The 15,542-nt window shown below is 35.4% G+C and overlaps 1 protein-coding gene across 2 annotated transcripts in view; it reads left to right on the forward strand.

The window, feature by feature from the left end:
* The window catches only part of LOC118743407, a 31,985-nt gene extending 16,654 nt beyond the window's left edge, over positions 1-15,331 (forward strand). The window contains exons 1-9 of one of the 2 annotated variants that reach the window (XM_036476057.1): positions 1,857-2,734; positions 2,868-2,977; positions 8,306-8,456; positions 8,569-8,752; positions 11,070-11,704; positions 11,871-12,007; positions 14,623-14,812; positions 14,887-15,043; positions 15,135-15,331. In XM_036476057.1, the coding sequence (XP_036331950.1) occupies positions 2,611-2,734; positions 2,868-2,977; positions 8,306-8,456; positions 8,569-8,752; positions 11,070-11,704; positions 11,871-12,007; positions 14,623-14,812; positions 14,887-15,043; positions 15,135-15,192 (1,746 nt within the window). In that variant the 5' untranslated portion in view covers positions 1,857-2,610 and the 3' untranslated portion in view covers positions 15,193-15,331. Of the gene's footprint in view, positions 1-1,856; positions 2,735-2,867; positions 2,978-8,305; positions 8,457-8,568; positions 8,753-11,069; positions 11,705-11,870; positions 12,008-14,622; positions 14,813-14,886; positions 15,044-15,134 lie in introns of those variants that run through there. The other variant, XM_036476056.1, reaches the window with a different exon arrangement.
* The last annotated feature ends 211 nt before the right edge of the window (positions 15,332-15,542 follow it).

Below are 15,542 nucleotides of genomic sequence, written 5' to 3' on the forward strand. Positions count from 1 at the left end.
AAAAAAAAACTTAAAATTAGCAAATACAAACCAGACACAGACAAGTAAAAAGGTCGTCTCGGCGTTTAATGGAGCGGATGCTGATATGAAAGTATGTACATAGATCATGTTACTGATAAAGGATTTATCTACGATCTCGAACTAAGTTTAAAACAAAAAAAAATACCCTGCAGGGAAACCCCGACACTATAACACCAAATTTTTAGTTCCGTACTAGAGATCCTCATGCCAAAAACGAACCAGTACGATAGTAACTAGATCCTCACAGGCCCAACAGCAGCGAAATGTGGTACTTTTTGTAGCGAAGAGTGAAAAGTTACTAAGTCCACTTTTTCTAGAATATTATATTTTGATGCAAGAAGCAAGAAGAATTAAAAAGGCATCGTTTTCGAAAAGGTCGAACGACCTATTTTATTTTTGACCATTTTTTATTCAGTGATACGCAAATTTGCAAAATCTAAAATAGTCACAGAAAATGTGATAAGAAAACGAAAACCTTCCATTAAAAATATAGAACATCGGAAAATGGATGCAGAACGAACTGGATATCGTCTGTCTAATTTAGAACTGTTTATTGCTAGCGTTCTTTTCGTTCGCATACGCTTTCGTTCTGCACTTCCCAGATGCTTTTTTATACTTTGGAAACATAAAACCAAAATTTGTATTACACATTTTAATATATTGCGTCTGACCGGCGCTGGAGCCTGGGACCTTCTGGGATCTAACCAATAACAGCAAACAGCTCTGCACACTCAGCTACAGCCACAGGTATGTAAATGTGTTTTCAAATGCTCAGTGCGAATTATATTTCGTATAATCATTCAAATAAATTTGATTTCAAACTGGAAAAATAAATAAATAAATATGAGCCTAATAATATTAAAATATAACATACCATAACAGAATAAAAAAAGATTTTGCATTGGGTTGTTAGTGGACATGAAACTACTTTAATAACTGGTATGTTACCCACCAAAAACTAAAAATCGAAAAAATTTTACATAGCGCACTTTGCAAGTGGACTACTCAAATATACAAAAAAACTACAAACACTGTCTACGATAAAATCCACCATAACTGAGCTTACAAGCACCTATGGCGGAATCAGTTGATCGTGTATCTGGTTTTAGCTTCACGCCTGAATCTTCTATGAAGTAAAACAAAAAAGATGAAAGCAAAATTAATTGTTCGGATGCTCAGCTGCTAGATCGCTTTTGATAGCGCGATATCAGCCGCTCAGCCGTCATCAAAAGAGTCACAACTCAAAATTTTGCGTTTTTGAAATTATGTACTAAAAAAATACACAGAGCTTTTATTTAGCTTTCAGCAAAAGCTGAAGCAAATTTTTATTATAATTCATTTAAAAAAAAACCAAGGTGAAGTCGGCGTTGCCCATATGATTATCATGTGCTAAGAAATAATTGTTTAGCATTTTCTGACAAACGTATTATTTTGAGTTGTGACTCTTTTGAAGACGGTGGCCGATATGTATGTATGCATGTGTGAATCTACATATCGTCGTTTAAAGTACAAAACCGCGTATCGTCGTACTGCAAAACCGCTTAACAGAAATTTTTTGCCAATATTTGTATTTGCTCACCGAAGCTCTTGGCTCAAACCTTATTCATTCGTCCTGAAATTTACGATCCAGAAATGCGATTGCTTAACAAAAAAAGAGAATCATTTTGAAATATGAGTGTTTTTACTATACAGAAGAAAATAATTTATACACCGTTTTGCATTTTGTTGATAAGCGGGTTTTGTACGTTAAACGACGATATGTAAGCCTGATTTTTCGTACCTTATTATTTACACACACGCTCGCCTATATTTACCTATTTGCAAATACATATATGTATGTATGTAGATATGTAGGTATGAATGGAAACGTAGTAAGTATAGCTAGCGACTTCACATGCGACGATTTTTTCACAGATAACTGCAACAATGAAGTTAGTTTCAAATTAATTCCGGCTTGAAGTGGATGCGTGTGCGCGTCGATGATCAGCCAACAACTCACATTTGCAACGACGACAATAAACACAACACAGCATTTACAGGAAAAAAATGCAAAGAAAGCCGCCTGCATGTAAATAACTACTTAGCTCGCAGAACCAGCACTAGCGAACTAGCGAAGCGTAAACAGAAAAGGCGGTCCTATTCTCGATATTTTCTTAAATATCTGCCACTTTATGTGACACTTTAACTGGAGTCGGACGCATTCTACTACATGGTTATGAAACGAATACCTGTTACTGAAGTGCGGTTTTATTGTTAAAATAATAATAAGTGTTACATAAATCAAAAACTTTAAATACAATTAGCTGATTGAAGGCTTCTGGAGATAGTATATCAAAAATTAATTAAAAAAAAAAAAATATAAATTTTAGTGTTTGTGATTTTATTGCCGCATAAGCTACATTAGGTAGGCATAGAACGGATTGAACGAAATTAATTTCGAATGTACAGTTAAATAATTGAATTTGAATCCGGGAGCACCGAAAGGCGAATGACGCGAAAGTGAAAACAAACTCTTGTGGTGTGGCGAAAGTAACTATTCATCTACTAATTAAGACAGATAAAAAAAAGTATATAACTATTTATTCAAAAATGGTGGAAAAAGTGGCCAACACGATGATGGCGCGCATAAAGCTGCAGCAGTGGGGCAAAATCTTCCACATGTACTACATAGAACCGATTGTGTTTATGTTGGTGTTTGCCCATAGTCTATCCGGTAATTAGAATTGGTGATACAAAAAAACATACATATCTCTTTTTAATATATTTTTGAACTATTTCCAAATCCGATCGTGGCTGAGTAACGAAGTACTTTTGTTTTAATTATACATATTTCCTTTCTTCCCAAGGTACGATTCTCCGCAATCAAATCATATATCAAGCCTGTACAACGATATTCAATTACAATGAGACTATTTGCCAAGAATTAGGCACAAAAAACGCCAGTGAACAAGCGACGGTAAATATTTAAATAAAAAAATTTCATAAAAAATATAAATAACATTTGGTCTGTGCTTGCTATAGGATATGGTAAATTAAAATTCGAAAAACTCACTTCACGTCATTATTTATTTTTTTTTTTTATTGAAAGGAATCTTAATCGTGCGTGGACTATTTAGTTACACTAGCCAACAAAAAAAAAAAAAAAAATAATAATAATAGGTCAATTCACAAATATCGTTTTTTTTTTTTGAATGTTAACATCTTTTTAATAGTGTTTCGGATGAACATTAATGTTGCCTATTGTTATATTTGATGAACCTGTATGCAGGTATTCTTTTCCTGTAAAAATAGCAAAATAATAGCCATTAAACTCGTAGCTCAACAGCGAGGACGGACGGGCAGTTGTACAGTAGCTCATCGAGAAAGTGAGCTAATTCAGTGGAATTATTTTCTCAGAGCCAAGAATTGGTTCTGAGGTAGGAATATTTTGCGAAGCTCTCCCTTAAATCTCTTGCTGGTGAAAATAATATACTGGATACTACCAAATGTTATGGTACTTGGCTAATAAAATGAGTGAACGAGTGAATATTTTTCACAACTTTTTTCTATTTAACAATGACCCAGTGCACATTAGGTCAAATGATTCATTCATTTGGCTGTGCGAAAGTCCAATTTCGTAAGGGCAGTTTTACATTATTTTTTGTTGCCATTCTGAAGGGATTACACCAAAATAACATAAACTTCACTTTGTTTTTGTAAAATAAAAAACACCGTTAGACAGCAATAAACCAAAGTTACACTTTCGAAACGTTATTGACTCGTTGTATGCGCAACCGGTTTTTTTTTGTATTTGTTTCAAGTGCATTTTTTTTTTGTAAGGTTCGAATAATTAAAGGAAAATTTTAAATGGGTAACAAAACTATAACTGAGAACCACATGCTGCTGATATTTGCGAAAGTTCCATGAAACTCTTAGAAGAAAAAACGCGTCGTTTTTGCAATTTATAAAAGAAAGACGAAAATTATGGAAAGCATGCCAAAATGCTAAAATGCTAAACTACGAAAGCTAAAATTTTTCTGAATTTTTAGCTATCTCCAAAAATTGCGGTTCTGTCCTCTCTATCGCTAAAAATAGCTGAATGAGAGAATTTACGGATTGAAATTTCGAAAATTGTTACTCAAAGTGAATAGAGCTTTCAAAAACATTCGTATTCTTTTCAGGAAGTTACCAGCGATTTTTGGTAAATGTGTCACAAAGCAGCATTTGTATTCTGAATATAAATAATATCGGTGGAGAATTTGGGAATACTGAATCCTCAAGTGAAAATTAAGTGTTTTATGACGACTAACTGGTTTAGAAAACTCTCCTCAAGGCATATCTGCGAGAAATGTAGTAAATATTTTTTTTTTTTTTTTAATTTAGGAATTTCAAGAAGAAAACATTTACATATGTACATGTGACCATACTTATTTTATTATGTAGCTCATTTTAAGGGGGAGGGGAATGAGTATGTTAGGAAAATAAGTTGTGTCAAAACCAAGCTAATTGGACAATGTTTTTGAGTACTACTTAAACACATATACTCATCATTTGAACATACAAAAGAGCAGAACAGTCTGTTTTACGAAAGCCAAAGTCATGTTTTCACATTTTATTTACTGCCTTTACACTATTTTTAACGTTTCCCATCTTTTTACATTAAAATAATGTAATATTTTAGCTGCTATTAATTTCGCACAGAAAAGTCTATCATTTGACCTAATGTGCAATGGCTAAATATTATATTATAGAACAGCCTCCATTTAACTTCATTTAACTTTCAGCAGCGATCAAATCAGTTCGACGATTGCAGTACGCAATTTCCATGTATTTGGAGGTTTTAATGGCTCGGACAAGGGACGCGTTTCAAATATTGAACAGTTCGAGTAGTGCAAGCCATAGCTTCCTCCAGAGTGGACCGTAATTTATACTTTAAACGATTGGAGCGGGGTAACAGATGGCCAATCAGGCAGCGGTTGAACCCAAAATTTTCAAAAAGCTACAAATCGTTACCTGAAATGCAAAAAGACGTAACAAACATCATCGTTGAAATGCAAAAAGCCATAACCAAAAAAAAAAAATTCAAAATTCACTTTACTTTACTTTAACTTTACTTGAGTTACATATATGATGGATTTCATCGAACTACAACTCCCCAGAACATTTTATGAAAAAATAATAAAAATATTAGTCACGACCAAGGCACATTAAACAGGTAGTATCAGTAGAGCAAAAACAACATTTGCGTGTATTTTGTTGTTGCTTCTGGTATTGAAAGTGTCAAAAACTGTTCTGAATTTTTTCTTCTAAATCAAAGCGTGCCATGTGAAATACAAAAAATTATAAAAAATAAAAAATTGAAATTGGAAAAAATAAAAATTGATGCAACTTTCTTTCCTAGTAAATTTGTTTGCTTCTCGAAGCATTGATCCATCCTTTGCAAGGCCCAGTAATCAGCGGTTGTGCTGCTGAGTTGGGCGAACGTTCCAAAAGCTGCTATTCAATCGCTTGTTTTGTATGGAAAAAGGTTTCACATGCAAATGGATTTTAACAATTCAGAATTTTTGTGAGAAAAAATTAAAAATATTTGACATTTTCGAGACCAAATAATTTGAAAATAAATCAAATCAGCTGCTCTACTGATACTACCTGTTCAATGTACCTTGGTCACGACTTTTTCCATTTCATTTACGATGTTGTTACGTCGTTTTGCATTTCAGGTGACGAAATGTACTTTTTAAATTTCCCATCATCAATTCAAACATAATTAAAACATTTCGGGTGGCTGCATTTACATATATCCATTTTGGTATACTTTAGAGAAAAATATGGTATGAATGAAAAATTTTATGCGGCAACCATAACCAACCTTGTGCTTAATAGCTTTACTCTCTTTTTCATTGTATGCTAGCAATAATTATTAAATTTTCAATAGCTAAATCACAAAGCCAATTTTTTCTTTTATTTATTCGCGAACATATGTTTTTCACCACCTTGCTTATAAGTTTTCGCATGTCATTTTTTCAATGACTTCTTTTTTGGATAGTTGAAAATAGCTTTAATTATTTTACCTAAAATAGGAGAAGGACTGTTATAATGACATAAAATTAAGGTTTATCAAAAATTATGCAAGATGTTTTTTTTTTAGAGCGTTTAGTTTCCTACAAAAATATGTATTGCAATTTTCAGCTTGATAATTCAAAGACGAGAAAACAGATTCCAAAGTTGAAAACCATTTTTTTTTTCTTATGGTGACTCCGTTTCTACCAAAAAATGCTGCCTTTTGATTACTTACTCCTTTCTCTCTTCGTGTTCGGTTCTAAAATAAAGGCAAAGGGTGAGAGAATTTTGTGTTCGTTTCTTCAAATGTCACACTCTTGTAAGGCAAAAAAGCCACCTTCCCAGCTCTTTGAAGCTTTGTCAGGGGTGATGGTTGCCCTAAAAATCAGATGGTTGCTTAAAACGACAATATTCTGAAACAATTTTTACAGATTACAGATTTTTGGAAAATGGACGTAGCACCACCCACTTTTGACAACAGAATTGTATATCGATTTCCACCAAACTTGGTGCAATAACTACTTCAAGATATCATAGCATATTATCGAAACTGTTTGAAATCGAGAAAAAACATTCTTGCTCATTATCTAGTACGTGCGCCGGTTATATAAAGTTCGGTTTCGCCCGAACCTATACTTCTTTACATGATTAATTTAAAGTCAAACCATCTAAAGTCACTTAAGTGGTTTTAATAAAATGCCTCAGATATGTATGTATGTAAAATTGTAATTACTCGATATGTTTGATCAAGTTAAAATACCATGTATTCATATATATTTACATACATATATGTATAAATATTTTTGCATACATACATACATACATACATATTGGTATACCCACATATTTATATATTTACATACCTGCAGTCGTGGAAGAAATAATAGAATATTTTTATTTTGTCCAGTTTTGGCTATATTTCTTTTGTGTATTCGATGTTTAATTTTTTTTTTCAAGTCTAGCTATAACAAAGTCTTTATATAACAAGCAGCATATAATTCCACATTTCAAACTTTTTTACAAAAATTATAAAGATTCATCAAATTTTAACAAAATCCCTAAAAACCACAAACTTTTTATTCAGAATTTTAAGAACAATTTTGGGTTTGCAGTTGGAAAAAGATCATGGTAACAGTTGATGAAATAAACCAGTTGGGTTTAGGGATGGAAAAATCAGAGTCATAAATACAAAAGTTCATATCATTTACTCAACCCCCTTCTCCACGAACGGTCCATTTCCAAAAAAAAAAAAAAAAAATACTGGAATCGGCGCGATACCGAGTTTAGTTGCCTTGGACGCTGAACCCATTAAAGCAAGTGTTTTTTTTTCCAACTCTAATCAATACTTTATGTGTCGTGGAATATTCGGGTGAAGGTATTAATCATTTATTTGGTATTTTCCTATTTTTCTTATAAAAAAATTTACTTGGAAACGTAAATGCTAAAGATAAATAGTAAAAAAGTGTGAGTACCGGTTCGCCAGGTCTTGATATTAGAAGCATGTTTTAGAAAGTTTTATGTAGTTTTCGAATATATAATCGGATCTTTTCGCACGACTTTGCAAATATAAATAATTTTCGATTTTCTTAATTTTCGATTTTCAGCTTCTTTTTGCGTAATTTCGCGAAAATAATTTTTCCAACAATAGAAAAATTATGCCAGACATTGGGAGAAAAGAGAATATTTTTTGGGAGGTGTAGACGTTATAGTAATTCAATCTTTCCCATATTTTATATTTAAGTTTTTATAATAAAAGAAAGAGGACAAACTAAATTTGATCGAAATCGGATCAAATTTAATGTTTCCGTCCCAAGAGTGGAAGGCGTGGCAATTATCCCATCTTTACCAAATTTCAACTATTGACCACCTGCCTCCATATAGTCGAAACAATGTGTGCGTCGGCAAAAAAAAATATATAAAAACCAACTAAAATTTAATGGGTTACAAAACTGCAGGTACAAAATTTTTCTAAAAATTATGAATGAAAAGTTTGAAGCATTTGGGGTATTTTTTATAATTTTTGTACAAAGTTTGAAATGTGAATTTATGTGCTGCTTGATATACAGACTTTTATAAAAAAAAAATATCAAACATCGAATACACAAAAGAAATATAGTCAAAACTTCTCCAGGTAAAAATTTTCTATTAAATCTTCCACCACTGTATGTATATATTCATATGTGTTTGTAAATACGTTAATATTTATCAAATTGTTTAATTTCGTTTCACTTGCTTTCTGTAATAGAAAATCGAAACCGAAGTGCAGCCATATGTCGCAAATCTGTTTATGATTCGCACTTTGCTGGAGAGTATTGTGCCGGCGTTGTGTGGCGTTTTCATTGGTTCATGGTCGGATCACTATGGCCGTAAGCCGTTGTTGGTCATTTCAATGATAGGTATGTATGTACGCGCATTTTTGTTAAAATTACCGTTATTTAAATACATACATACATAACATAAATACATACATATAATCACAAAGCAATCGTACACTAACTATTCCCATAGGTTTCTCCTTCACCTACCTCATTGCTGCTGTGATTTGTCAAATAGCCGTCTATCAACCGGTGAATCCTTGGTACTACGTTTTGGCCGTGGTGCCACACTCAATTTTGGGCGGCAATTGCGTGTTTTCTGTAGCGGCTTTCTGTTTTATATCTGATGTTACGGACACAAAGACAAGACCTTACAGGTTCGTTAAAATTTTTAAACAACAGATAAGAGGTATACCCTCAAACTGGGAGATGACTTGGAAATATCGATAGTCTTTGAGTTTTCGGGTTTTTTTAATTAATCGTTTAATAAATATCACGGGTTTTAAATTAAAAAAAAAAAAAAAACTTCCAAAACCTAAAAGTTTCAATGCATCCCTCTAAACCAACCTGAATTTCTGATGAATTCTTGTGGACTCTCTCATGGGATTTACCCCGAGCTGTCCAAGTTCCCGTAAAATTGGACCCGCTTTCTCCGAAGCACTTGAATAGGAAGTGTGGGATATATTCTGTCTATCTTTCTCATACAGTGATAATTATATGCGATCATAAGAGACGACATCAAATCCAATATCTTTTGGACAATGTGTGAAGAACGGAAGCTCGTCATGGCCTTGAACGCTATTACGTTCCTAGTCGTTTCTGGTGGGAAAATGGATTTCCAAGTTGCAGTCAAAGTCAACTTCCGTGATCTGATAATCGCAACTTCTGTTCAGAATGGAAACATGCGAAAATTGTGCATCCAAAATCGCTTCTTTAACAGAACTAGCTCAGCTTTGGGTGGAGATTGTAGTATTTCACTGACCGCCGAGATGATCTTTCCTACGAGTTTGTTATCCTGACTGCAGATAGGTCAAGCACGTGATTTTCTACGTGTCACGCTTTTTCACGCTTGAACGTTAGCGGTCTTGATGGAAAATCACGTAACATCTGTGACAGTGCGTGATTGAAATTTTGAATGGCATGAACGTGCGTGATTAAAATTTTCCCGCCAATCACGTAATTTTAACATCAGCGTATTTTTAACTTGCTGATAAGCTTTTAACTAAAGTTTTAGTGGCAATATTACTTGGCTTAGGAGTTAAAGTGAAGTTACACAACATGCGTTCGCCGGCAAATGCGTCACGTCGTCAATGTCAAATAAAATTGAATACGTACAGGCTGTGTGGCTTAAAGTATAAGGGAAATAAACAAAAAAAAATGCAAAAAGCAAATAGGTATTACGCGTGTGACCACTTTTCCAAAAACTCATTTACGTACACAAAAAATTGTAGCAACACAAAATTTTAAAGAAAAATTTTGGAAACGATTTTATTGCTGTTTATTAGTCGATATCCACAGACATTTTTAACGTAAAAACTTCAACTTTATGCCTCAAATGGTTGCCAGTGTTTGGGATTTTATCGTCATTTTGACGATTTTTTAATTGATTCATTATAATATTTTTAGTTTTTATTAGTCAAAATTTGCATGTACGCATGTATGTTGGGCGCTCCTATCGATAAAATTTACGTACATACAACGATATTTCTTCGATTCAATTTACGTACATTTTCATGAATTTGTGGTTGGCTTCGGTACACGGTACATAGCTACAAATTTACGTACTGTACTTGTCATTTACGTACAGTTGGTCACACTAGGTATTACGATCGAAATACTCCCGCGTGACTTTCGTGAAGCAATTGCTTACTCAAAGCATTGATCCATGTTTTGAAAAGCTTTTGTAACAAAATCCTATTGATATGCAAAAAATGTTCGTGAGAAGCGTGCGTGAAGATAATACAAAATTTTTTTAGAAAACGTGAGCCAAAATCCATCACGCGCCCATCTCTTAGCCTGACTACAACCTTAATGCATTTCACGTCTTTTATAATATAGTTGCGTTCCAGATGCTTCACGATTTACAGGTTTTTACAGGAAGTCGTGCCAGGTGACTACCTTCCATAAGGTTTATTAATGGAGAAAACAGCTGTTCCTGCAAATCGTGAATATCGTGAAGCATCTGGAACGCAACTAATAATACGCTATGGTTTATAGAAACGGCGTTTCTTGTCTGTGCGGTCTGCGTACCCGGAGATGGACTGATGAGGGTTATTTTTTTTAAGTGCGGCCAAAGTTCGCTAACGCAAAAATGTGTTCTTCGTAAAAATACTGGGGTCGTGATTTTGTAAACCCATGCTTTTATTATAGATAAACTTTTTTAACAAAAAATTTTAAATTACGATTTTTTTTTCAGAAATTGTTAACATTACAAAATTTGTTTGTGTTCTCCGTCTTATTTTTAATTGTAGTGACCGTATAATGCGTTTTAGGGAATTTTTACTATTATTTTGGGTATTGGGTTGGAATTACAGAAAAGACCGGAAATGGTTAAAATTTAAAGTAAATAAAAATATCGAAAGATGTGAACAGTACAGGACTTCCATATTGTATAGAGTTAAAATATATAGTTTTTAATAGGATACAACTGATAAGATCGATTTATAAAATATTATTTATCTTATTTTCCCCTAGAATGATTTTCATGGAAGCATTCTTCTTCATTGGCCTAATGACCGGTTCGCTGCTTTCGAGTTTTGTCTACGCCGCTACAGGAACCACAACAACTTTCCTCATATCCGGTTTACTCATGTGTAGCACAACAATTTTTATTGTTGTCTGCGTGCCGGAAAGTTTACATCTTAGTCACAGGGTTGAAGACGTCGTCGCCGTCGATGCTAACAAATGTATTACGCTCAATGGAAAACCTGTGGAACATATAGCCATGGACCATGTCGGTAAAGCAATAAATTCAAACGAAAAGCGAAAAAGTGTGCTTGCAATAGATGCGAGAGGAAAAGTAGTTGAAATTTCAGCGGACGATGTGCTAAAAGAAACGATCCAGCCAGAGAACGGGCGGAAACAAGAATTAAATGGTTGCGAAAAGGCAAAGAAGGATGCTAACGAAAAACCCGCATTGAATGCGGCAACAACAGAAAAGCAAACATCTGAAGAAACTTCTGCCATGGGAAAATCTAAAAAGGCGGGACTCTTCAGTTACGTGCACATAAAAGATATGCTGGTCACTTGCTTGAAGACGAGGCCATTCTATGATCGCTGCATTATTTGGCTTGTAACTGGCACTATGTTCCTGTCGATATTCGTGCTCGGTTAGTTGTAATGATATCATCTTCAATCGGAAATTCTAATTGTATATATGTATGTATGTACATACATATGTATGGACTATACTTACATATATAAATTGTTGTGAAATTCCCAGCTGTTTTGGAACTTTTCTAATTGTTTAATTATTTATTTCTATAAACTTTACAGATGGCGCAATGACGGTATTTTATTTGTTTGTGCGCGAGAAATTCCATTGGACTGTGCGAGATTTCACATTTTACGAGACCGTTAGTCATATGGTGCCTATGTTCGGAGCGCTGATTGGTTTCTTGATATTGAGAAAGGTAAGACAAAAGCCAAATGTGCATTTTTCTGCTCAAAATAACAACTTCATTTTATGCGTTGGTTATTTGATTAGTGTCATAATTTAATATGAAAGCTAAAAAGAGAATATAAAATATTACTTATTTCTCTTAAACCTAGCTAGTGGAGTTAGATAGGGACAATACCCTCTCTTACAACAGAGATATTCCATTAATTATCCGAGATCAAAGCTTAAGACCTAGAACAATTAAGAAAGGGGTTCCAGGCGGTGTACTCTCCCTCCTACTGTTTAACTTCTATGTCTTGAAGCTCCATCTGCCACCGGAGGGAATTCCCCTGATCACACACGCTGATGAATGTTCGACATTGGCGTCTTGGAATGGAATTGATGACCTCTGCACGAAAATATACGGTTATCTCTCCGAACTTTCTCGATTATTTACTGCAAGGAGCCTTATCCTCTCTCCAACGCAACGGGGACTCTCTTCCCCGCCTGTACCAAGGAGGTCATGCTAGTTTAACCAGCCATTCACGTCGATGGCACATCAATTCCGACGGTGAACAAGCCGAAAATTTTAGGGTTACCTTCGATAGCCTGCTCCGAGCACACAACTGCAATTGTCAATAAAGTACAGAAGCGCAACAGGGTCCTTAAGTCGCTCGCCGGCAATACCTTGGGCAAAGACAAAGAAACGTTGCTAGCAACATACAAGGCAATTGGCCGGCCGGTTCTGAATTATGTTGCGTCTGTTCGGTCGCCGGGTACTAGTTGGACTTGTCAGAATGCCGCACTTCGTACAGCGACAACGATGCCTTCTGATGTCGCCTGAGCACCAACTACACAGTGAGGCCCAAATGCTTCCCGTAAGGAGCATAACAAAATTCTCAGTAGGCAGTTTCTGGTGGTATGCCACTGGCGTATGCACCCCAACAGACCCCTGCTAAGGAAGAGCCTTTCCCAGGCACGTCAGAAGGCACCCCTTCAAGTATATGGACGTGGTCCAAACATACGTCGACCAACCACTGGACCCGACGACGTACCGACGAGTGATCAATCAGTGGGAATCAGCCACCACCTACCACGACTCCCGTCCTATGGATGTCCTGATCGGAACCCAATCACCATCTATCGCAGACTCGGAGCTTCAACTACCACGCGACCCGCGCTACTCCGGTCAAGTTACGGTCCGAATATGGTAATCGTCTTAACAGCTACCTATCCAGACTTGACTCCGATAGTCCCAGTGAGTGGCCGGCATGTGGACACCACACAATCAACCACCTCTTCACATGTTAGCTCAATCCCAATCAGTTAGCACCCCTCTACCTTTGGTTGATGACAAACAGTAACGTTTCCGAGAAAACCATCACGTTTTTTTAGGCTCGTTCTGTCAAAATCTGGTAGTCGAATAGACTTTTCCATTTGGAGGTCAGTCGAAAACGCCCCACCCCAATGGCGTAATTCATTTTTAAGGCGTCCGTAAATAAGATCGTGCGACGCGTTCAGTAAAAGCAGTGTGCTTCCGCTATTTTCTTCCTGGAAACATTGTGTCGAAGTTTTTTTCTGTAGAGAAGGCGTATGACTGATGTAAATAGATTTTTCACGAATACATGGACTCTTGAGAGAATATTTTATTTTGTGTAGCAAAACGTCCATGCCCTAACGCACGTTGCTTACACAGACGCAGTCCTCCAAGCACGTGACACTGTCAATCGGTTACATGTTAGAGATGACATTCAATGGTTACATTTAAAATGATCTAATAGGGAATAAGTCAGTATTTTTTCGATATGACAATTTCGGTTCGTTTAATGGAGCTCTGTTCAACTGCATCAAATTTGCCATATCGAAAATATGTTGACTTATTCGCTTTGGTAATTAACCGATTCATATGGAGTTGGTTTCAATGGCTTTTAACCAAACCAGCGAACATTATGCAATAAATGGACGAATCTCCCACTTATCACCTAGATTTTTCTTGCAAGAATATAGAAAGTACAATCAGAGTATGTAGGAATCTTCTTCTTTGTGGTGAATAGAATTAGTTCGGCCTTCGTCATTGTGCCCAAGAACGGAGTTTGCTGGGAGACTGCTATATTCCGCCTAGACGGATATTGTTGGATGCTCCCTCTAAGTATGTCTAAGGAACCTAAGGATAAGTTTTAGTGTCTCTGATGTATTTTGGAACGAGTTTCCGTCGTCCCTAGTCAGCTGCGGTTTAGAGGCAAATCAGGGCCGGCCTTGTGTTATGTTTCGTCCAGTCAACCCACAGAAATCTGGCGTTTCATTCGAACTGTTGTTTCACTCTCCACCTTCCACCATCCACCTTCCTCCTCTCCGCTCCAACGAGCGAACTTCACATCTAAAATTTTACCGATTCATAAATTGATAAAATCAAGGTACTTTTACGTGTAAAAATAGAACGTGATTAATAGCTAACAAGTTGATAAATGATCAGTTAGGATATATATATTGGGCGCAACAAAACAAGGGCCACTGCGGCCTAGGATGTCTTTTGTACCACTTTGCGCGTAGATAGAAATTTTTTTTTGTTTAAAAAAATTGCATCCATTTCTGGACAAAAGCTAAGTACATACAATAATTTAAATAAAAGTCAATTCAATCTCTTTGCAGGTCTTCAGCATGTCCGTGGTGACACTTGCACTACTTTCGTTTCTTAGCGAAATTGTAAGCAGCATTGTAAGGGGAGTGGCATCTGAGCCTTGGCATTTGTATTTAGCTGTCGCCTTGGGTGCCTTGAAATCAGTTGGTGGACCGATGTGTCGAACCATTATATCAAATATAGTACCGCCAACAGATTTGGGTGAGTGAATAAAATATCTATAATAAGTTATCTATAATTTATATTTGTAAATCAACAATTTCAACATATTCTAGGAAAAATATTTTCCATTAAAAATGTCTTGCAATCGATTGCGCCATTCTTGGCGGCACCTCTCTACACAGTCATCTATAAGGAGTCATTGAAAACATATCCAGGACTATTCAACATTGTAAGCGCGGCGCTATATGCGATTGCATTTTTATTTCTGATGTGAGTAGCTCTAGTTATACATAATACATTTGTTAAATAACAGACAGATGTAATAATTTGTTACATTGATTTTTTTTAAATTATTTTACAGCATTGTATTGCGATTCAAGTATTCCTACAAGGAGCATTATGCATCAATCTTGAAGTAAACTATGCGACTACCAAATGCTACCTCATACTGATTGATTGTTTGTATGTACATACATACATATGTGCGTATTTAAAATAATGTGATATTTATTTAAATTAAGTAGAATTGAATCTCGAATAAAAATATTGATACATAGAATACATTTTCCTTTTATGTGTACATATATGTACATATGATTGTATGTATACAGAGATCTATAGGTATGCTTAAACTTATATTGTAAATAACGCGGCTTCGGAGCAAAGGTATTTTTTTCATCGCATCACAAAACAAGACTCCCCCTAGATAGGTCCGTTTGGTCATAAAAATGCGCCCTGCGAAACAATTTCAAAATCGGATAACGGAGAC

Source organism: Rhagoletis pomonella, unplaced genomic scaffold, assembly GCF_013731165.1.
Source record: "Rhagoletis pomonella isolate Grant_MI unplaced genomic scaffold, Rhpom_1.0 Rhpom_scaffold_00007, whole genome shotgun sequence".
NCBI classification, from domain to species: Eukaryota; Metazoa; Arthropoda; class Insecta; order Diptera; family Tephritidae; genus Rhagoletis; species Rhagoletis pomonella.